Source organism: Phaethon aethereus (genome assembly GCF_964289735.1).
Source record: "Phaethon aethereus genome assembly, chromosome: Z".
Lineage (NCBI taxonomy): Eukaryota > Metazoa > Chordata > Aves > Phaethontiformes > Phaethontidae > Phaethon > Phaethon aethereus.
Genome location: NC_138577.1, coordinates 61,830,594 through 61,855,245, shown reverse-complemented (window position 1 = coordinate 61,855,245; position 24,652 = coordinate 61,830,594). Strand labels below are relative to the sequence as shown.

The 24,652-nt window shown below is 36.2% G+C and overlaps 1 protein-coding gene across 1 annotated transcript in view; it reads left to right on the top strand.

The window, feature by feature from the left end:
- The window catches only part of SLCO4C1 (solute carrier organic anion transporter family member 4C1), a gene marked incomplete at its 5' end in the record, with an annotated part of 32,387 nt that extends 7,993 nt beyond the window's left edge, over positions 1–24,394 (top strand). The window contains 11 exons of the mRNA XM_082012829.1: positions 4,581–4,775; positions 7,533–7,629; positions 8,545–8,666; positions 9,562–9,677; positions 9,953–10,097; positions 12,026–12,221; positions 16,952–17,105; positions 19,349–19,536; positions 21,556–21,620; positions 22,556–22,693; positions 23,822–24,394. Coding sequence (XP_081868955.1) covers positions 4,581–4,775; positions 7,533–7,629; positions 8,545–8,666; positions 9,562–9,677; positions 9,953–10,097; positions 12,026–12,221; positions 16,952–17,105; positions 19,349–19,536; positions 21,556–21,620; positions 22,556–22,693; positions 23,822–23,946 — 1,541 coding nt within the window. The 3' untranslated portion in view covers positions 23,947–24,394. The remainder of the gene's footprint in view (positions 1–4,580; positions 4,776–7,532; positions 7,630–8,544; positions 8,667–9,561; positions 9,678–9,952; positions 10,098–12,025; positions 12,222–16,951; positions 17,106–19,348; positions 19,537–21,555; positions 21,621–22,555; positions 22,694–23,821) is intronic.
- Between the last annotated feature and the right edge of the window lie 258 nt (positions 24,395–24,652).

Sequence of the window (24,652 nt, the reverse complement as noted above, 5' to 3'; positions counted from 1 at the left end):
TCTGGAATTTTTTATCATAAAAACACTATTTAGAAATAGTTTAATCCATTTCATATTGAAAGAGTAGCTAACCAATGGTCTAAGTATTTACAAAAAAATTTAGCCACAGCAAAGATGTCTTGTTTAATCACCAGAAATGCTTCACGCTCAAGTTTGTAACCTAGATGTAACCAGCTATTTGTTATGGTAACTTTTTTAGATTACATAGGGTCTCCAGTGTCTCAGCTGGCTCTGATATTTGTAGTCAGGAGCTCCATCTAGTGGTTTGTAAGGAAATCATTCTGTATTTGATTACCCATAGACAGTACAGAGGACCCTAAAAACTGCAGATGCTATAAACAATGTACTTTTAAACTTCTGTCTTGGATCTTATAGAAGCATGTTTAAATCTGTAAAGATGTCTGTCGCAGCAAATGTGAAATGTAGATCTTCACTTGACACAAGGAAGGTAACTTTATTGTGAAGACAGCCAAGCATTGGAACAGATTACCCAGGAAGACTGTGCAGTGTGTATCTCTGGGGGGTTTCAAGACCATGCTGAGCAACTTGGTCTGCATTTGGTTTTGATGCTATTTGGATTAGGATGTTGGACTAGATGACCCCCTGATGCTGCTACCAAACTGAATTATTCAATAAGTCTCTTCAGTACCAGGATGTAAATGATGTCTTGGGAAAAAAGAAATCTTTGTTAATAACAAGTCTTAGCCATTTGAGTTGAAATGTGTGTGGTGTGATTTGACAAGTAAAATGACCTTAACATATTTCTTCAGTTCTCTGTTCTGTTGGAAACTCAGGTGGTGGATAAGTCATTTAGTGTCTGAGAGTAAATTGTGTCAGAAGGGCATGAATTGATCTTCCCCAGAACATGCCAAGGGCAATTAAAAATTGAAGGAGACTGTGGCATTTAGGTACTAATGGTGACACAATATGTGATGTCAGCCTCTAATTTGACTGTGTTGTCTTGCATAATCACTATGTCTGTGTGTTTTCTGTTGGTTTTGCTTTCTGAAGAGACTCTCTGTTTAGTTGAATAATGAATTGTGCTGCTGTTCCCTACACTGGTCTGTTTCTCTGTACCACTTAGATGTTCTGTAGCACTGTAATATCTGCCCTTGTAAAATAAGGACTTAGTCTTCATTCAGTATGTAAATTGAAGCTTTGAGCAATTTTTTCTATTCAAGACTTAGACGTGACAGATTTTTAAGTTTAAAAAGGAACAGAAACCAAGCTGTGTTTTATTTCTCACTCCTCACAACTCTTTAAACTCTTCCCTACCTCCCAAAAGACCAAAAAAACCCCCATGCCTACTAGCTGCAGTTTAAAATGTGAGTAAAACTAGTCTTGACATGTCTTACTTCTGATTGAACATAATTGCTAAAGCATCTCACAGTTTGTTCTGCCTTCTGGGCTAGTGTGTTGTATGTCCCAGTATTTGAGAACATTTTGGCCTTTACATAACTTGCCATCAGGTAAGTATGTTAGATTAAAGCATGCAAGAAGGTTTATAATGACTTAACTAGTTGCATGGTGTTGCCATTAATGCAGTTCTGCTCTTTAAAATGCAAGCGTAATTCACTGACTTTCAGAAGGGAAAACAAGTTTCATGAGGAAAAGGTAGTTAAAAATGGTCAGCCACTCATCTTAAACTTCTCCAAGAGCCTGGCTTATCTCAGGTCAGACTTTCTTGATCATGTAAAAGCCAGTGCCTTCTCTCTCCATCATTCTTACATCAACAGTGAACAGTCTTGTGGATCTAATCCAGGTTAGATTTAACCTGTGTCACTTTACCAATCTGCTTAAACCTTGGACTGGTACAAGAAGGTGATGACATGAATGTCTGAGGTATAGAGAGTAAACTGTTGTTTGATGGCAGTTTTGACTTATGCTGGTTTAAACTCATCTCCTAGTTTTGTGGTAAATCATCTTGGCTTTTAAAATGTTTCTTGAAAACATGAAATATGGTCCATGACTCCACTCAGCAAGTGCAAGTATACTTGCTGACTTTAAAAAAAAAACAAAAAACAAAAGAGGTCTGGTAGCTGATGCAAATGAAAGGATTATAATTGTATTAAAGTGCATATTATGATTCTCTTAATTTTGTAGTTAGACCTGATTATGTGGTTCTGAAAACAAACTACTGTGGTAAGCTTCTCATCTCAATGTCAGGATAAATTTCCTAGGGCATATAAACTGACAAGCTAGAAAATTGAAGGAGAGGGGCTATAATCAATTAGTTACACAATAGCACAGGCTTTTAGATTGACATGAACAGACACATTGGTGGTGGGGATGTGGATTCATGAAGAACCACAGTCTGTCAAGAGTTTGATTGCCATTACCATACGTAATCAGCTTATTTCATGAAGCTATTTCTAGACATCAAATTAGGCTACACTTTTGTCATTTAACATCATTCATGGTATTTTCTTGCTCTGCATTACTTGTTTCCTGATGTGCATACTTTAACAAGATATTATTATTTGTCTACTACAATAAAATAACTAGCTAAATGCTGGTTTAGACTTACCCAATAGGTATTAGAAGCTAGCTTATAACAGCAGGTATACTCTATATATGTGCTGTAGCTGAATATATGTTAAACAAGATATGGTAGGATATAGTGTCCTTCTATAGCCAGTTTCAGGTGCTGTGCATGTAAATAGCACAAAGCTAACCTGATTTAAGATTTAATTTCCCGTTTTAAAAAAAAATATTGCTAAAGAAAGCAGATTGACAATAAATGGAAAATAGGCTTTAATTTTCAGAGTTAGTGATTCAAAATAAAATGTTCCCCATGTGGCTTCAGTATAGCATTAAAACCAAGAATTGTTCCTAAGTGGAAAGGAAGGAAAATTTTAATTGACTCCTCTTCTTGAAGGGAGGTTTTCCAATCACTCTGTTGACCGTTTCTGTGAAACACCACTGAATCACCTGTTGTGTGCTACATGACTCCACCACCACTATGGTGCTGTTCCTTCTGGAGGGAGGCATGATAAAGCCCATGGATGCATTTAACATCAGTGTAGCCAGTTCTCTTTAAGTATCTGCTGTGAGGCAAGCACTTCCTTGTGTTTTATGTGTTGTGAGCCCGAAGTGTGGACAAGCTTGCCCTTTGTTTGCTTACATAAGAAGTATTCTCAAATGTAAAAGGACCTGAGAAAAACGACATAGTAATTTTGTAGTAAAATATCAAGAATTAATCAGTCCATTCATCAGATCTGAAGGGTGTTTTCATATATTTGCTCAGTATGGCTTGTTTCCAACAAACTGATGGGTTTATCTTCTTCCTTAGGGTTGTACACTCTTCTGTGGAAAAACCTGGAAAGAACCACGGTCATTTTCGTGATCTTGTCACTTGGGACTGTCTGCTATTAAATGTGCAATGATAGCAAGAGGAAGGAAAAACGAAAACATACTCCCTGTCTTCACTTCCTCTTTTCTCTTCCCTCCTCATAGTGGCAAACATTACAGAAGCAGATGCAACCTTAGCCTGTTCTACCTCTGCTTTCCTTTTTGTGTGTGTGGACAAGTACAGAGGCTTTACATGAACTTCTCATTCTGGCAATATGGCAGTGTATGCTCTGTGAGAGATAGTGGTGCAGTTTTTCATGTAGTTTGTTTTTTTTTTTTTTAGGGAACCACATCTTATGAGAAGGGAGGGTTGTCTTTGGTTGTGATTCTGATGACTGCACTTTCTTCTCCAGCAGTCAAACTTTACTCGGGTTGTTCAGGTTGCTGTCACTTAAGAATGAAAGTTGTTGTTAGTGCTCCTCCGAATCATTATAAGGTACAAGAACAAAATGAAGTGCCTGTTACCTAGGAGTAACAGTTCCTAGTTGCTAACTTCATTACTTATGTTCATCTGTTATATGTAAGTACAGTGAGTTTCCCCTGCAGGACAACTTCACAGTATTGCAATATTTAATATGGTTGCCAGGTTAATTAATAGCACGCATCTGGAATACAAAATATATCTAGCCTCCAGTAGAAGGCTTACAGACTTCCTGGAACTTACTGTTTTACCTTGAGATATTAATTTACTTTTATTCTGAGTGTGTATATATATCCTACTCTACAAATATTATATATCAATATATTATATATATCTATTTTTATATACATCTTACTCTGGAATTTTTTATCATAAAAACACTATTTAGAAATAGTTTAATCCATTTCATATTGAAAGAGTAGCTAACCAATGGTCTAACTATTTACAAAAAATTTGCCTAGGAGGCAACTAACCTGTTGAATGACCATTTGGCAGTTGGTGTTTTTTTTGCATACATATGGTCAATAATGCTTTCAACAAGCCAAACTGTTCTAATAAGGCTGTTTCATCCATCTTTCCTTCCTGGTAAGGAAACAAGAACCAATCTATGATAGTATTTCTTTTGGAGGATATGATATCACAGAAGGGCACTGTCATACAGGATATATTAGTAAGACTGAAAATTAAAATGGGAGTCTGACACTAACAGCACTTCCTATGTAGTTTAGCTTTCAGTGCAGGTTTCTTTTTCAGTTGGACTCTGAGCTGGGTAACAGAATTTTAAAGTCTTGCTGTCTCTGTCTTTCAGACACGTGTCAAATTCCAGGAACAAGCTCTGGTAACTTCACTTGCAGTGCCAGCACAAAGTCTTCACTTCCCAACTATCTGTATGTCTTTATCCTGGGACAGCTGCTGCTGGGAGTTGGAGGAACTCCACTATATACTTTGGGGACAGCTTTTATTGATGATAGTGTCCCAAAACACAAGTCTTCCCTTTACATAGGTAATTTTTAAAACTCTTTGTAACTCATTGTCTGGATAGATCATAGACTGCAATGCCTTCCAAATGCTTTTATGAATACTTCTAATTAAATCTTGTCTTTGTTTACTTATATGTATAAAATGTTTCTATAGCCGTTTCTGTGCAAGTTAGGTATTAGTTTGCTGTATCAAGTCTTTTCAATAGTTACTTTGCAGAGCATGATAAGGCTATTTTGTGTACCTCTCCTGCTGTTTTTTCATGTGAGTAACTGAAAATGATCAAGTAGTTAATATAGCCTGCCTGTTAACAACAGAATAAGTTGTAGAAAAAATTTGCTTTTTACTGTCACAGAGGTTGAAAACCACTGTATATCTTACTGTATCTTACTGTATCCTTTAACAGTTTTATTTATTTACCTTCTAATAGTAGGCTGTCCCCTCAGTGCAGGGACGCTCCTGTGCGTCATGTGATCAATGTAGTTTTCTAGCCACATACACATTTGGCACTTCAAGAGGAAATACTGGAAGTATCTTTCCTTAATTAAAAGTAAAGGGATTGCCTAGAAAGGGAGACTGTGTTTGTCTTACTGTGGGTCTGTTTGAAAGCTAAGGAATGTTAATTCTTAGAATTGGTTTTTAAACTTCCTGGTCAGCATTCTCTGGGTTGTATGCGTGCTTACTGCAAGTTCATTGCAGTCTAAGTGTGTTTTCTAGGAGTATGAAAATATTTGCTATTTTCTCCATTTTAGGTGTAAGATGATAAAAGTATGTTAGCTATACTGGGAACTTGCAGGAGGAATTTAAAGTATCTTAGATTCTCGGACCGTTTTCCAGACTAAATCAATATTTTTTTTTTTTAGGGGGCAGAATTGAAATAATCATCTATTTACATACAATTCTTGCTTAATTGTTCCAGGAAAGCCACTTCATTTGATGCCAACAAATAGAATAGTTGTATATGTTAAATCTTACATAACAAAGACAGCTTTTACTTTTGCTCCTTCTTTATACTGAGAGAAGATTATTATACTTTTTTTCCTGAGGCCAGTGAAATAGAGAACATGTAGGGGTGCCTGCATGATTAGGGCATCAAGAAATGGCCTGAAAACTTAGGAGAATAGTGTCAGTGTTCATACTTAAAACAGAACAGACCAATACAATAAATTAATGCTTGTGCAATCTTCAGACAACTGCTGAGTTCACAATAATGGTGTATTCTGCCTACTATAACAAAACTAGAGGGAAAATGAGTGGACAGGTAGCTACATTAAACCTTAATTATTTTTCTTGCTTTTATTCAATGTATTGAGGATTTAAAATATATTGTGTTGCTTTGCCTCATGCAAGAAGTCTTGTGCAAGACAGTGAAAGAAAAACCTAAAACTTTCTGCTAATGTCTGTAAATAGTTGCTAGCATCTTAGACTATAAGCTTGCAACTTATAAGTTGGTAGTTTCTTTCTCTTATGAAAATGCACTCAGTTTCAGGAGGACTGTTCTCCTCTTGCTGAACTGAGGCAGCTGCATCTAAAGCCAATGAAAAGTTAAACAATTTCAAATGGTAACTTAACCTGAATGGTCTGTGGAAGGAAACAGGCACCTTGTAAGCTAAGTTTGAAGTTCTGTGGGATGAATGTGGACTTACCTCTGAAAGATCCTATGAGCATGTCATTGTTTCCAAAATATAGGAAAACCTGGAATATGTCAACTCAATATTTGACTTACTAATACTTGAGTGTCCCCTTCTGCATCCCTTCTCCCTCTTGCACCTCTCTAAATCCCTGCCCCCATCATTCCTTCTTGCTGTCTAAAGAGAGAGAAACAATCCTAAATATTCAGGATCCAGGCACTTTGGAAACAAATGAGAAATCCAGATTCTTCAACATGGGGGAAAAGTATAGAGTATAAGCAGTAAGATGCTTGTCTTGCCAATTATTTAGGCAGATGTAGTTACTATTAGTTGCAAGCCTTTATCTGCAGAGACAGTGCTCCTGCCAGGAGTGCTAAAGTGCCCCAGAAATCTGGCTGGTAGGCCAGAGAGACTGTTGTGATGTTGAGAAAAACTTGTCCTTAAGGCCATAAAAAATGGATACACACAAGAGTGTTCTTTAATAGGATATGGTTAGACCTGCAACTTTGGTGGTTTTTGTTTTGTTTTGTGTGGGAGTTTTTGTGGTGTGTGTTTTTTTGGGGTGGCTTTTGTTTTTTTTTAGAGATGTCAGGAGCTGTTAAGAGCCCTGGCTTTGTATTTTAAGGCTCATATGCACTTCAATTTATTGATATTGTTGAGTTTTTAATGAACTTAAGTTGCAGATATTACTCCTGTCAAAAGTTTTAATGGAGCACTGGCTTCTGTTCTTGACAAATCTAAAAACCAACTTAAGACTCAAAATAAAAATATGTAGGTTCTTAAAGAACATGGGCATGCACTGTTAACAACTGATGCTCATAACAACCTCACTCCTCACTTCAGAACCTTCTTCACAAGCTAGTGTGGGTTTTTAGGCACAAGATGTGCAAAAGGCAATCTAATGATGCATAAAGAAGCTGTCAGTAAAGAGTCTTTTGCTGAACCTCTGAGCTGCAGCTTTTAATGACAGCTGCAAATTTTCTTGTTGAGGGACAAGGACAAATTTTGTCTTCTGCATGCTATAGTGGAAGTAATGACAGTGAAAGAACAAGTTGAATTACAGAAACCATTTGGTCTGAAATTGTTTTAGGAATTTTTTTAAAAGAAGGCTTTAAAAATGTATGGTGAAATTAATGTATTTTCTCTTCTAGGAATCGGCTATGCCATGTCACTGCTGGGTCCTGCTATTGGCTATGTCTTGGGAGGGCAGCTACTTAATATTTATATTGATATCCAGATCCCAGAAAGGCAAGATGCAACTTAGCCTTTTACTTTCTATTTTCTTTTCCTAATAATTCTTATTAAAATCTTCAGCTTTCTCCATGTGAGGAGTAGAAAGAGTTTTTGTTTGGAAAATACTACGTTTTCAAGAGCTTCTTTAACTTGATAACAAGTTGCGTTCACAAGGGCTTCTAGTAAGTGTGTTGCTTCCCACAGTGAGTAGTCATTCCATTCATTGTGTGTGAAAGTTTCTCTGTAGTACAAATATATAGTTCTAGCTTTTTAAGATATTAGCTATTTTAAAGCTGATTAACAAAAAATGCTTTGCCTTTTGATTAGTTGCTCATTTAGGGTTAGATTGCAACTACTAATTTCTTGTGCAAAACGTTCCCTGAGGTGAGATATGAGGGGTAAGATACAGCTACTTACCTCTTGGGGAAGAGCTTGCTAGAAAATTTACCAGTTGAGTAATAGTCTACTATTCAGAAAATAATGTTATAAATTGTACTACTGTCCAAACCAACAACTTCATTTACACTTATTTCCTCTGTTTTAAGGATTTTGGGTCAATGCAATAGCATTCTGAACTTCTATATTGGCTTTCACATACCCATTGATTATGAAGATTCTTTCCAAAAATAGCTTTTTCAGTATCTTCATAATGCTACAGGATCTAGAAATCGGGGCCAAATAGTGGCCTTTGAATCAGAATGAATTTGACTAATGGGTTGAAAGCTGTATTTGGTAGAATGTAATATTATAATAGAGCTGATGAAAATGCTTTAAACAAGCAAACAATACATTTAATATATGTAGAAAACAAGAATGAGACTAATAAAGGCTTTCTGTTAAATTAGTATTAAAAATAAATTCCAGCTCATCTGGAATTGCTGATTGGAATTAATGAATGGTAAACCTGCTTTTTCCAAATTATTTTTCCAGTTCAAAGATGGATCAAGATGACCCACGTTGGCTTGGAGCATGGTGGATAGCATTTATTGCATGCTTTTTTGCAATTTGGCTGCTTATAATACCTTTTTCGTGCTTTCCAAAACACCTACCAGGTAAATATTTAACAATAATGGGCTACTTTGGAAGAGAGATTTGTTTATACTTGTGAGTTACACTGCTGGACTGAGTGATTTATTCCTCTCTGATTCTGTTTCTCAGTTGACTGTCTTTGGCTAAAACCTGATGATAAATATCTTGTTTCCAATATGCAGCGTTTAAAATAAGGCAAATGGGCTAGAGGGAGGATCCTATGTATGTAATTATGTACAATAGGACTGGAAACAAGTAGAACATGGAAAGTGATGGTCAAAGTTTGGAAGGTCCTTGCAACTAAGCACCCAGGACTGTATTTAAAGCTGCTATGTTACTCAGCAAGAATCATAAAGAAATCCCACTGACTTATGCATTGTTGTCTCTGACTCTATTGCCTTCTGTTTTGGGTGCAATAATAAAGCATGAATCAAAGCATCCCAGAGAAGTCTTCTAAAAAAGAATAATTCAAATACAATTACTGTTCAGGCAGATTTATATAACAAATCCCTTGGAAGAGTATCTAAAGGAACTTACTGTGCTTCTCTGGAAAGAAAAATTATGGAGGGAAAGAAACAATGAATAGGGAACTGGGGAGAATGTAAGGATGATTTAAAAAAAAAAAAAAATTGAATGGTCTTCAGGATAGCCTGAAATTCTTAGGATATCCCTGATATCATCTTACAGCCAAAGCATTCCTATGGAAGCATGATACTTTCAGCCAAATTATTCTTTCTGCATTGATACAGTATTCATCTTTTTATGGATCTGTACCAATAAAATAGTCAAGAAGACTTCCAACGTCTGAGCTAGTTTTCCCAAGGGAGGAAAACACTTATTTTGATGCTTTTTCTGACTTTAAGTCTAAGAGCACAGGTGTTCAGTGTTTTCATTGTCAATAAATATACCCGTTTGTAGGAACAGCAAAAATACAGGCTGAAAAAATCTCTGAAACGCATAACGATGGAAGTGAGGTACTTGTTGAGACCAAAAATATTGGAAAGAGTTTTAAAGACTTTCCCGTGGCTCTCCTGGTAAGGATATCATGACTTTACTAGAACTGCTTTCAGGTAATATGTAAGTGTTTAGAAAGGTAATTGCCTCTTTATTGTGTTGCGACAGGGAAATCTCCAGGGTACTGGTAACTTAATACATATTCTATTTGTTGATGCTTAACACTGTTAAAGCAAGAAAAACATTTTAGTGAAATTCCACATGACAGTATCTGCTCTAAAATATAGGGACTTCTTGTTTCCATGGTACTGCAATGAAATAATTTCCTGAGTGTTATGCTAATTTCTCCCCATAGATACTGTTGAAGAATCCAGTGCTTATGAGTCTAATAATAGCCAGTTCTTCAGAAGCTTTAGTTGCCACTGGCTTTGCCACATTTCTACCGAAGTTTATAGAAAGTCAGTTTGGAAAGACCTCAAGTATTTCAGCAACTCTTGGAGGTAATGTGGCTTTTCATTTTTTAAATCTTACTGTGCTGAACACCTCATTAGCGTTATAGGTGGAAGCTTATATAGGCATCTTGTGTTTGTCTGAGATATTTGTGAATATACTTACATGAAATGCAGTTTTCACAGCAGAAACAGTATTTTTATATTATTCTTGCCTGCCCTATGAAAACCCTGGTACTTGATTCATGAAGGGTGAAAATCTACTTGTTCTCTGTAGGTTCAGAAGAGTTGATACTCATATTCAAAGTAGAATGAGAATTCTGTGTGCTTTATTCCTTTCTTATTCGTGGTGAAAACATTTTAATATTCCTCACTAAAAATCAGCTGAAGGAATATTAAGCCTTAGTCCCTACAAAAGGAAGCAAGTTGAAGGGCAACTGGAAAAATGCTTACCTGCAAGGCGTTGACTGGACCTTTCCTTTCTTCAATTCCACTATAAAATTACAGTGAGATAGCTTACAGTAAAATGCCTAATCAGAATATATTGCAAAACTATTACGTAGCTGCTTCTATAGTTGGCTTACTGCCACTTCCTTCTATTATCTAAAATGCAGAAGTAATAGGTAGAACAGGGGAAGGCTACCAAAAGCTGGATATTGAGAAACAAAGAGAAAAATCTGATGGAAGAGCTGCATTAGGTAAGGTCACATGATTATCTCTGACACAGTTACTTTGGAAGAACAGCAACTGGATCAGGGCAGATAGGCCAACAGATGCTTGGAAAATGGCAGACTTAGTATTTCTGGAACATGACTTGCTAAATTACTTCAACTGTATATATACTGTACATAGTGCTGCAATGTAAGCATATGCTAGTTGAAGTGCTTTTTCTCAAGCAAGTATGTTTGGGAGAGACTTTCTGAATGACTTAGTCCCCTGGATAATACTAGATAGTATTGTCATGATTCAGACATCATTGCTTCAAAACAATATATCTGCAAGTTTTACATAAAAGTACGCTGGAATACATGTTCAGTTGTTAAACAGTAATCAGCAGTGACATGGCAAACTGAATGTTCCTTTTTCGTGTATAGACCTTGTCTTAATTCCTTTTAATTTGAGTTGAAGACCTTGATAGTGTTAATCAGATGTACAGCTTTAAAGAAATGCCTACGTTGATCTTGAAAGCTAACTGTATCTGAACTAATGTTGAGCCAGCTAGTCTAAGTGTTACCAATGGCCATGTTAACTATTTAAATTACCTTTGACTATGGGCATCTGTGGCCTGTGCAGTTCTGCCACTGTACCTGAACTGTCTTTAAAATTAGCTGTCTCAGGTCAGTGCAAGTTACACTGAGTTCTGTGTTGTATTGTAGAATAGCCATATAAAAATGCTCAGTTATATATCTGGAGTCCTAATGGTGCAAAGAGGATAAAACATTATGACTATATGGACTATGACAGCAAAGCTGATCCACTGATCTCTACTTTTTTTAATCTTTCTGTAGATGTCTTATTATACTTGTGCTGTCTCTTGTATAATAGTGATTATGTCCTCTTATTAAAAAGTTTGTAACACAAATGTATAACAAAACACAAATGAAAAAACACTGCAGCAATGAAAGAACATTTTCTATTTTTATGGTGGCCTACAGGTGTTCAGAGATTCCTGACCAATATGTAGTACTCTTAAGTAATCTAGTTTTGCTGTGTTGAACTTGGGTTTTGGCTATAAAGCTATAAAATTGCATTGTCAAGCTGAACTTCTGGAAAGGCTAAAGATGATGTAAGGGTAGAATAAATTACTCATGCCAACAGCTTCTCATAGGATGATTTGAAAATTACATCACATGGACTGTATCTTAAGATACAGGTAACTGTTGTGATTTTTTTTTCTTAACATAAAATTGCACTCTAAATTGCTTCACTAATTATATCTTGCATTTTTGTGTAATTGCTGATGTCTTGTTTTCCTCTAGGGCTTATATTAATTCCAGCAGCAGCACTAGGCCAAATCATAAGTGGCATCTTGGTTTCCAAGTGCAAAATGGATTGCAAAAGCATAATCAAGTTCATGATAAGCACATGTTCAGTGGCCCTACTATTAAACACAGTGTTTTTATTTGCTAAATGTGGGAATGAACCTTTCGCAGGTGTCTCTGAAACATATAATGGGTAAATATATCTTAATGCACTCTTGGGTTTGGTGTTAATGTTTAGAATAAATAAGCTATTTCACAGAATACAAGACCTTTAAAAATGTCATATTTGCCTTGATGTATGAACCGGAAATGTTTTATGGAACTCTAAAAACTTTGTTCTTGGAATCCTTACGTAACAGCTGATGAAGAAAATGTAATTATGTCTCACCTGCAAAATGTTCTGAGCAAACTGGTCTCAACAAAAAGATCCCAGCTTCTGTAACCATTCTAGATATAGTAGCCATGGTATTGACTACAGTTAATTTTATATCTCTGTGGAAGTAGCGCGTCTTTTGTATCTTGTTTTATTAACCAACTCTTGACAATCTGGGCACTTGGTTCCAGGAGGGCATATGTCATGTGCCACAATTTCATGAGAGCGCACTTAGGTGCACTTCAACTTAAACTGATTGCAAATTTCTCCCTAGAAAAACAAAGACATTGTAGCATCAGGTTCTAGCACATATAGCTTCCACTTACAAAGGAGACTTTCTTTTTCCTGGTAAAATGGCTGATGGATGATGAATGTAATGCAAAGAAAGCATAGCTCAGTGACCCAAAGTGATGAATAAAATGGGTGGAGTAACATGGTTAACTGAAATGTAATCAAAAAAATTTTTGGCTAAAATGTATAGGAAAGACTTCTCTAAACAATACATACTTTTCTTTCCCTTAAACAACACAGCTCTCATTCCTAATGAGAATGCAGTCTATCAGTCATTTTTAGGTATCTGTAGTAAATGTAAAAAATTCTAGGATTAATGTTTTTCCTGTTACTGTGAACAAAGTTTACTCTGGAAATCAGTGGGCAGTGGGGAAAAAGTCAGAAAAGTGACAGTAAAAATGAAGCAAGATTAAAAATGAGTATCTGCAAGGATAAGGATAAGCATTCTTTAGAGAATGGATTTCTAGGTCCACTTTTAAAACGTCAACATTGAACGTGTGTGATCAAATCACCACCATAGGCACTATGTTGTATAAAATGCCCAATCATGCCTTATTAAGGAATTAATGATAAGATTATAAAACTGAGAACTGAAACATTAAGTAGTGTGCATTTCTGTAGTGTGAGCAGTGTTTAAAAGCAGAAGGAAGGCAGCTAGTTGTGACAAAACTGTGCTCTCAAGTGGTTGATTACTCTGCCATGAATTGACAGAGCCAGAGACAACTCCAGCTGCTTGAGGGTCTGCCAAAGAGCAAGATGCTGTTGTGAAAACTAACTCTAGTAGGCTTGTAGCTAGGGACTGCTAGCTGCCATTTGAAAAAATCATAAGCATGGGCAGTGTGCTGGGGGAACAACTTACCAATATTTTTTGTTGTTTTCCCCCAATCCCCCATTTTAGAAAAGGGTTAGGTACCACTATCTTGTACAAAAGCAGAATCTATAAGTTATGCTCTAATGCATAAAAAGGCATTTGAACCTAAATAGGATGGGGAAAAGTAGCTTTGTGCTTTACTGACACAATAACATGAAGTGCACCGTGAAAATGCAGAAGATGGATTGGGGAAGAAATGGGTTTTATAGCCTCTAATGCACATGCAAGTTGGTAATACGTCTAGGAAAAAATGATAAACATCTAATCAACAGTTAGGCATATATAGTTTCTTCACTTGATATCTATCATGCTTTTTGACTGACTTAAAATGAACATACAACAGATAGAAGAACACAGGAAAATCTTACTCATGGAGGCAACTAAGTGCACAAATAGAATATGAAGGCTACTAATTTTCTTAGGTCCTTTAAGGGAATCATTGACACAAACAACTGACAAAAATTACAAAATTTTCCCAGAAATGCAAAGAGTGACATGAAAGACTAAACAGGTATTTTTCAGGTCTCATTTAGTTAAATGTGAAAACAGTAAAATAGACAACCTTAGCTTAAGAGGACAAATTCAGAAGGCTTGGAGGCAGTAGTGATTGAAGGCAGTCAGGCTTTCAGTTCTCTAATAGAGTAAAAATTTAATGCCATGATACCTTAACCAGTCATTTGTATTTCCTTTTCCAGAAGGCGTGCAAAATGAATAAACCAAATGTCATACACTGGTGACTGGGGAAAAAAATATCCTTAAAGCCCAAGTTACCACTCATTCTGATTCCATCTTTACAACTTGCTCTATCAATTGACAGTATATTCAAAGGCCAGTGTTGACATTTGACACTTAAAACATGAATCTGCTTCAGTGTCAAAAAATGTTAGCTGTAAGATTACCGTAGACACTTCAGAACTGTGAAAACAAGGATGCAGACTTTGGCTGTGTAATGTTTATAGTTATATGTTGAGCAAAAGAATCTGGACGTAGCAATTAAACATTGAAGAGGTTGTATAGAAAATAGTACGTGAAGCTATCCATATTTCTATACCAGGTCTTATGATAATAAGCAGCTGACAAAAGGTATAGCTGAATTGATTTTTGTCCTACATTAAATACAGTTAACTTGTATTTAATAGTTTTGTGTAACTTTGGCAGTTATGTAGTTTAACTGGTGCCAAAGGCTTCTTATCTACAGCAATTTGGAGTTAACCAATCCTGAAATAACCCTCTCTACTCAGTATCCATTATAAAAAAAAAAAGGTTCAGTTATATCTAATTCACTGTTACATTTTGGAATATAGCTTGGACATATGCCCAGCATCAGAACAGTTAGTGACACTAATATAGTGCCAATTCTGAAATTGCTTGCCATGAAGGATTAAGCAGTTAAAATATGTAGTGGTAGCTTGAACAAATTTATAAGCTTGGGAAGAATAGCCAGTGTTTGACTCCTGCTTTATGCTATTGAACAAATGCTTCTGAAAGAATAAATTGAGTGCTCTGGGATTTGACTTGGAAATTGATGCAGATTCATTTTTGTGGAGATTTTGAAGAAATCATTCATGGCAAGCATTCTCTTTCTATTGAAAAATAGCCTGGAGGTGGAGGGGTGGGGAAAGCTTTTGTAAGTTTAGTACCAGAACCACATGAGTATAGGATCACTTTTGAGTTCATATGTTAATAATCAAAGTATATTGTTTGTAGTAACTCTGTTTAGTAATAAATTAGGCTATAAGCATAACTGATGTGGTTTACTTTGTCTAGTAAAGAATGTCAAAGAATTGTTTTTGCCAAATTCTTTTGCCCAGTATTTCCTTGAAAACTTGAAGGAATGGAAATGCACTGACTATTTCTGTAGTTCTGTTCATTCCCACAAGTTTCTGGGATTCCTTGTTTTGTTTTGCTGTGAAAAATACACAACCTGTAGAGCTTTTTAAAGACCATTTAATGTCCTCAGCTGCTATGCTTCTTTAGAAAAGTGGTGTTAGAACAAGAAGTTCCATGTCATAACAGCCTTTGTACACTAAACTGTATTTCATCTGTACTTTAATATTATTTTCTCTGACCATGCATAACTAAAGGTTCAGTCCCTCTTTTGTAGGTCAGGGAAGAGAGACATTATCTGCATATGTAAACAGGACAAATATTGCCACTGAATTGATTAAATACTTCTAGGCTTGATGTGCCTCATAGGCTAACAAGGCACTGTATGAACAAACCTGTGATTAGTGAATTAGCTTAAGGTGTGCTGTAGTACTTTAAGCCAGATAAAACTAACTTTGATTCTTCTATGTATGAACTAATGTAACTTAATAGGGTTCAACTGTACTACAACTAAATTAAGTATATTGGTAGTTATGATGTCCCTAATATTCTCTGTGCAGTTTGAATTCTATGTAAACAATGAGCTTAATTCTTAGGAAAATTATTTTTCCTCTTAGTATTTGCAACCACCTTAAATTCTGTTGAAAAAACCTGCCTTTTAGGTAATGAATCTAGAACTTTCAGTTTACAGTACGATATTTAAACTACTGGCAGTGTCAGTATCCTGGTTTCAACTGACTGAACTCTTAACCTGTGAAGCTGCTTTACTTATTAATGCACTACTATTAGAAAATCAAAGGGTGTTTTTATTCTCTCCAGTTATATCTTAAGATTTTTCATACTAATAATATCGTGGGACTACTTCGAGTACAACCATACTATGGCCTATACTGGAAGTAAATGCCTAAATGGGGAGTAGTTATAGTAAGCGAGGGGTGAATTAAACTCTGTTCTTCATTCCCTAAACAACCATAGAAAATCTTTAAACTCCTTTTGGGTGTATTAAGACTTTGTATGCCATGGCACACTGCATTTATCATGTGCAGTCATCTTTGTGCTGGAACAATCTAGATGTCTACATAGCAATGTTAAAAATAGTAAAAATGCAGTGGGTTTGCAACAGGATTTGAATCCAAAACAGGAAAAAAACCTTGGAATATGATCAGTAGAATAAACAACACCAAATACTCCTTTTAATCTTGTTGCACTTTTTCTTAAAACTGTAAATTGAACAAATTCAGGTATATAACTGTGTGGGAGGGAGGAGATGACATAAGAATTGGGTTGAGACAGAATTTTGTCATCTGTTTTGTGAATGGAAATTGGAGGAACAAGCTATGGAAGTAATAATAGCACAAAAATAATAAGGTACAGAATAAATGGGAATTCCTGCTAGAGTTGTAACTACTAGGAACATGGCTTACTTTTAAACAATTAACTGCATAGATCACCTGAATTGAATATTTTGAGATTTATTTTACTATAAGTACTGCATTACTTATTTATATATCTGCTGTTTAAAAATTTCTCTATTAAAAAGCTATTAACTTTTACCTTTCAGAACAGGCAAACTATATAACTTAACAGCACCATGCAATGCTAACTGCAGATGTTTGCGCTCTATGTACCACCCAGTTTGTGGCAGAGATGAAGTCCAGTACTTTTCTCCATGTTTTGCAGGATGTGCATCACATCTTTTTAACAACATGAAAAAGGTACTTTATGCTACAAAGATAGCTGACATGGTCATTCTGGTTTCCTGCAAAATGCATTCAATATTGAAAACATTCTTTCCTTAGTATGGCAGGAAATCACAGTATTTCTGAATCTAAGTGGTAGTTTCTACAGGAAAAATGGTGTGGATTGGAAGCGCCTGTCTAAGCAGGATAATGTTGGTATGCATCAGAGTCCAATACTCTGACCAGATGCTTTTATATATTCCACTTGTGGAGGGTGTAATGTTTAATATCAAATTTACTTATGTGATGACAGTTGATGTTATACAGGAGTTCTGATTTAGCAGTGTGATACAAAATATACTGCAAAAAAACTAATACAAATGTAACTTAGACTTAGCAAAACAGAGCAATTGCAATACACTGTTCAGTCACAGTACCAGTGTGATTCCCATTACCAGTCTCTATAATATGCTTACCATCATGATGCCAGGCCTCTCCAGTTGTTGGGAAGGCATATGTGGGTTGAAACCAGCTCAAGTCCATTGCTCTCTTTGAAATTCTGCTAGTTTTCTAGCTTCTTATACTCTATGTTAGGCTGAGCCATACTCCTGCCAATACTAATCTGGCTAATTAGGGAAACATTCACACTCTGTTGTGGCTTAACCCCTGCCAGCAACTAAGCACCACACAGCTGCTCACTCACTCACCACAACAATGGAATAGGGAAGAGAATCAGAAGACTAAATGTGAAAAAAAAATTGTGGGTTGAGATAAAGACAGTTTAACAGGGAAAGCAAAAGCTGTGTACAGAAGCAAAGCAAAATAAGGAATTCATTCACTACTTCCCATCTGCAGGTAGGTGTGCAGCCATCCCCAGGAAAACAGGGCTTCATCATGTGTAACAGTTACTTGAGAAGACAAATGCCATCATTCCAAACATCCTGCTCTTCCTTCCATCTTCCCTCAGCTTTATATTTCTGAGCATGATGTCATATGGTATGGAATATCCTTTTGGTCAGTTGGGGTCAGCTATTGCAGCTGTATCTCCTCCCAACAACTTGTGCACCCTCAACCTACTTGCTGGTGGGGTGGGATGAGAAGCAGAAAAGGCCGCTGGCTCTGTGTAAGCACTGCTGATCGATAATGAAAACACCTCTATATTACCAACATTGTTTTCAGCACAAGTCTGCAACATAGCCCCATAGTAGGTACTATGAAGAAAATTAACTCTATCCCAGCCAAAACCAGCACACACTCTCTTAATGAACTAGGGAGAAACACACCACCAGGTGAGCCACTCAACTGCCATCATAGCTGTTTCTTTTCTGCATAGCTTTCTTTGCAACAGCTGTGGCCACTCACAGCCTGCATTATTCCCTGAGGTTCATGGGCATATTACCCTTTACCATCTCCCCTGAGCCTTCTTCCATTGTAGGGGTTTATTAGTCAGTCACAGTATGTTTCTTACTTGTACAGTGTCATGTTGCAAATCTGCTAAATGTACTAAATTTTCTAATGCTGAAAATACATTAAACCTGCACATACTTTAAATGGAATTTATAATCAGAAAAGTAGAATCCAGCAACTACCTTGAAATTAAACTGCAGTTTTTATCTAGATCTTTAAGTGTAATGTAATGTTTATTGCATGCATGGCAATGTGCTTCTGTGAGTTTTCAAACCTTGAATGTCATTTGCCCCTGATGTATGAATGAAAAGCCATGAAAATGGCTTATCAAGCCTTCCCAGAACTGAGAGACTTTCTATATCTATCGATATAAAAAAATCTTGAACACTGTACCTTGCCCTTTCTTAACACAATACAATTTGCTGTATACAGTTATCTTCACTGATTTGTAATAAGATTTGAGTGCAAAAGTTAGCATTTCAAGGCTTACTCTGTTGGTGTTTTTGTGTAACATTATGTACGGCATATGGTTGTGCCTCTCACTCTCAAATCTTCTTTAGTTTTAAGGTTTTTTTATGCTTGTACCTAAAATCTTGCTGCACACAAAATGAAGACTATTACTGTCTCTTTAGATTGCAAAACCAAAAGTAACTTTTGCTTGGGTGAGCTGGATCAGTTAAGCCCTGCTGAACCGGTTTTAAAAACGAGGGTTAAGAGTGTCTTACTGATTATCAGGAAATGGACTGTTTCCCATACTATAAAGTGAGGGTTTATTCTTGTATTGTGTGATGCAGACCCAATGAACATCTACCATATTAGTGTCACTTAGAACCATTCTTGGAACTAAATTTTGTTTTATAAATTATTTGTAGACATACTACAACTGTTCCTGTATTGGGAAACCGAAAAGAGAAAATGGTTCAGAAGACTTTCTGTACGAAGCTGTCCCTGGGAAATGTCCAACACAATGCAAATTTTTACCTTTATTCCTGACCTTCTTCTTTCTTGCAGTTGTTTTTACATTTATGGCTGTTACTCCAACAACTGTGGCCATTCTCAGGTACCTTTTTTGGGCTGAAAAATAGCTAGCATTCTTGTGAAAACTCAGATCAGTGAAATACTCTAGTTTTTTTGCTTTGGAATGTGGACTTAAACCAATGTGCAAGGGATTTCCTGTTGTACTTTGTGTAGTAAGCAGGCAGTACTTGAAGTACAGGAAGGTCATACCACTGTTAACTATCTCTGTAATTATACTTGGTTAGTGGATACTGTTTGAGTCTATTAAAAAAAAAAAATCTTTCCTACTTGTAAAAATCTTTTCCTACTTTTTATGGGAAGACTCCTGACTGTTTTAGTCAACGTAAGGAATAAATGTGCCACGTGCTTCGATGAAGAAAATATTCAGCTAGCTTGTATATTGGTAGTGCCAGGATTTCAAATTGTACCAAGAAAAGAACAAAATAACAATCAGTCTATTGATTCCTGTCTCAGTTCAAAGTTCTGACTTGCAAAATTGTAGTCTGTCAAGAACTGTAGACTACCTTTCATATGATATTGATGTATGTATAGTTGTCATTAATGTAAAATGTGACAGCATGTATGTGGCTGTTAACCAGTGGTTTGACTTTCTTTCAAATTGCTGAAACTCATGTACATGAAAGCTAGATAATATTTTTAAAAATATGTGATCCTCATTCTGAAAGGAGAGCTGTTTCACTTTATGTGGAAATCTGACTTGTACCTCTAATACTTCTGGAGAGAAAATGTTCATGATGCATAGCCATACATACACTATACATGTGGTGTTTTGGGGAGGTGTAGTTAGATGCTTTTTTCCCAACTTTCTAGTTCAGGGAGGGGAATGATACACTGCAATAGTGCTTTGTAGTAGCCTCCTGTTCAGGGTTGGTGTAAACCTGGAATTAACAAGCTTGTCATATTAGTGTGGGGGCAGAATGATGTCAAGTGTTGCATTATCTTCAAAACTGAGCTGACACAGTTTTATTTAGATAATTCTAAGGAAAAACGTTTGGAATTTTAAATCCTTGTACACTTCAACCGAAATGGTGAAATATTTTTTTATGGGAAAGAGGACTGTAGAGCAGTTTAAATGTGCAGAAACTAATTTAAATGGCTAAATGTGAGGTAAATTACTACAGTATATTCTGATATCTTTTCAGTGGGCCTATCTTGTGCAACTTCAAGTGTAAACCCCTATGTGTTTGTCACAGTGTACTAGTGCTTCGAATAACCGCCCACACTATGCATTCTTCTTCCCCTACTTGCCTTTATGGGTAGGATGATCCTAACAGTGACTGCTGATAACTGCTCATCTTGAATGTTTTTCTATGGCTAATCTTCATAGATACTCCAGAATGAGGGAATAACTCCTGAATATTTAAATACTGTCTTTTTTAGCACTGACAGTACTTCAGTGATACAGCAGTTATTAAAGAAAAGAGTGCTGAAACTAAATTGTATACGTTTAAGTAAGTTAGGTTGTATTTAATCTTTATGGTAGTGTCTTTAAGACACTGTCAGGATAAAATGTTTGTTGCTGGAGAAATATCTGAAAGAAATGGGTGGGAGGAAAGGAGGTAAAGTCTGCTACTTATACAAATAGATATATTGGTTTAATAACATAGGCCAGAGCTGATTAATTGTAAGGTCAGGTGACTAGTGCTGAAGCCTAGTCTCAATTCATGTATTGATTCTTTAGGAATAGTAGCTCAGGATTGCATTCTAACACTGTTCTAAAATCTTTGGTTGTTCTGTGGAAAAAAACGTTCAACGGTATATCAGGGTGCTGCTGGTAAGCTAGCTTTTTGTTCTGTTTTGTTAAACTAATTCTATCTAAAATTCATTGATGAGCTATAGGAGTTGCTTCTCTCTTGTCAAAACACCTCTTTAAGTTGTTTGAAATGTTACTTGTTCTGCACACTGGATTTCTAAAACCCTCTGCAATTAACAAGTTAAAAGAGTATTTTAAAGACAAAGCATATTCACTGAGGGACAAAGCAGAGAAATGGAACAGTTAAAACTTGTTTACCAAGTCTTAAACTGTAAATCTTCTTCACAGGTGTGTGCCAGATAAGCAGCGCTCATTTGCTCTTGGAGTACAGTCCGTGTTCCTACGACTACTTGGTATGAATTGCTTATTGAAACACTTGCCTCTGAATAATCTACTTATTTGATGTTTTTCTAGACTTAAAAATAATGTATTAAGAAGCTCTCGGAGAGGCTTGAAGCAGCCTGTAATTGGTTTACAGAATACTTGTTATAAAGTGGATGGTATCTGGATTCAAATGCCTCTTTAAATAGCACATGCATGCTTATTGTAGCTTTTCTTGTTCTTATAGGCATGAATAAAACATAGGTAACTGTCATTCTTTCAGCAAAAGCCACCTGCTGTTACATTCCCCCAGAAGGAGCCTATTCTGAAAGCTGAGGAAAGAAAAAGTGATGTAATAGAAAATCTTCATGTAGTTAGCCTGTCAGGTTCCACCACACAAATCTAATAAATTCTACATAGGAATAATTTCAAACACTACTATGTGAAATTTTTCCTAGAAGCTTGGCTACATCTGAGTGATGGAAAAAATGTATACTTGAACATATTAACCTAAAAATATTTTAGTTCTCTGTATTTGGAACAGATTAGTGCACATGATCTGAGGAAAGGGACTTGTTTTCCTTCAAGTAAAAATCCTGCTTCCTTGATTAGCTGTTTTTCCACCTAATTTTAATCACATTTTTCTTTTCCAATGAAAAATGAGGAAGTTACGAGAAGCTCAAGTCTTTGAACAAGCTTCTTGCTCGATGAAGTGAGAGCTGCATAAAGCATTAACTGACACTCAGTGCATCCCACCTATTAATTGAGATCAATGGAAGAGGCACACTTGCTATGTAATATGAGCCCTATGACTTTGATTAAAATGTTATGTTTAGTGTGTGACTCTCCCATTTTATCTTCCCCACCAGTCTGGCATTTCACTGTATGCATTAAGACCAGGTAAGACTATTCAGAATCACAGATTCCAAGTAACTCAAATGTTCTAACATGTTACTGTGGTCTTTAGGTACTATTCCTGGACCAATTTTGTTTGGTGTTGCTATAGACAACAGTTGTACTCTGTGGGATATTAATGAATGTAAAACTAAAGGAGCCTGTTGGGTTTATGACAATGAAAGAATGGCTTATCTGCTGATGGGCATAAGTAAGTGACTTCTTCATATTATATACATGTACAAGGTAATAGATATAATGACCTTGACTGCTAGATGGGAATAATTTTAAAGTAGAACCTTAAACTTTTATTTTTTTAGCAGCAGTGTTTTTTTAAAAAAACTTTATTTTGTTCATAAATAATAAAAAGCAAAATATTGTGGAAGCAAGACCACATTAAGTGGCTCTTAAAAATTACTTAGAGAACTTTTTTAATAACAATAATACAAACTAGTTTTGATCCTCGGTCTTTTTTCATTGTTACACTTTACTGAATTTTAAGGAATTGGCACACATTTCAGTCTTACCTGGGTTGGTCTGTTGGCAGCTTAAGGTCTGAGGAGCTTTCTTCCTCTTGTCATCTTTCAGTTCTTTTCCCTAAATTAATATCAAGATCTTGAAAATATCTCTGAACACTAGTGAAAAGTTTTCCCAACTTGTTTAACAATCTGTTCCCTTCAAGTGTGTGAGGTGTGTATGTCTGGGGGAGGGAAGATGGACTAAGCTTACATCTGTGATAACTGCTGTTGTTCTGTCTTCTAGCAACTGTGATACTTACAGTGCATAAACTGAACTCTAACATCTAATCTTCTAACTGAGAAAACGGGAGTCACAACTTCAGGCTCATTTGTGATAAAATACAATACCTCCTCTTTTTCTCCTCTCCTTCCTCTCCCAAGGGGACACACCACTGTGTGCCAGTGATGAGTAAACGGAACAAGCTTTTAAGGTAGCTGAGGAGAGAATACTTAACAGGTTTGTACGTAGGGAGTTTTAGTTTGTGGCAAAGGAATATTGATGCCATGAAGAACAATACTGAAACAAGAAATAAGGAAGACTTGCACTTCAGGCTAGAATGGGGTGAAGAAATATAGAACTGAAAGTAGTGGCAATAGCTGCTGCAAGCATGAACTTGTCAGGCAGGTGAGGGGTCTGAAGTCAGTTGGAAGACTGCCTCTACCTGCCCCTTGCAGTTCATGTAAAATACATTGAAATTCACAGCATCCATTTAAAAGACTTACTGTGTAACTCACCATGTGAAACTTCATAAATGACTGAAATACTCTTGTCTACTACTGAAAGTGACTGCAACAATGACTCTTCTGTTCTTTGCATCCAGGTGCTGCTTGCAAAATCATCTCGATCATCTTTGTGGTCATGGCAGTATGTTTGTATAAGCCTCCACCAGCAAGTGCAGCCCTGTCAAAAAAGGATTCAGAAGCAGTATCTGCTATACACACATAGATCATGAGCACATTGCAGGCTTTTGAAAGACGCCAATGAGAATAAGCACTATTACAACACTTGTACCAAAGTTCTTGTACACCATTACCTAAATATAAAAGATCATATTCAATTCTTGAACAACAAAATATTTGTGAATGTGTGTAGTGTTCTCTAACTTGCTAAACATACTTTTTAGTACTCCATTGTGTGTATCCAAAAAAGTGACAAATTTGCAGTCTAACTTTAAATGTCTAATATATAACTTAAGTGAAACAAGGTGGAATACTCCAACCAAAAAAAAAAAAAAAGGAAAAAATGAGCTGACCTGGGCTGACTGTGAGCCCCATTTCCCACTGCTTATAAAGGAATACCTAAGTGAGACTGTAGTGGGAGAAAACTTGGTGTCCTATAGGCAACTGTGGATGTTTAAAATGGACATATTTTAATGTGCACATAATCTGGGCTTGTGCCTTTGTTTGGGGATTTTGACTGTGGATACACTTGGGAATGTGCAAGTATGGACATGTTTTAAAAATATTTTTACATGTTATCTTAATGTCATAAGTTCACTTTTTAATATCTGTAGAAAAATGTAAATGGCTATTACAGGATAGCTGGGTTTGTAGCAGCAAAATATTTGTTAATTTAAGTGCCTGAGTTTGTCTGGAATATATACAGAAAGTTGCTCTCCAGCTGCTTTCTTTAAACACTGTTAACATATTTC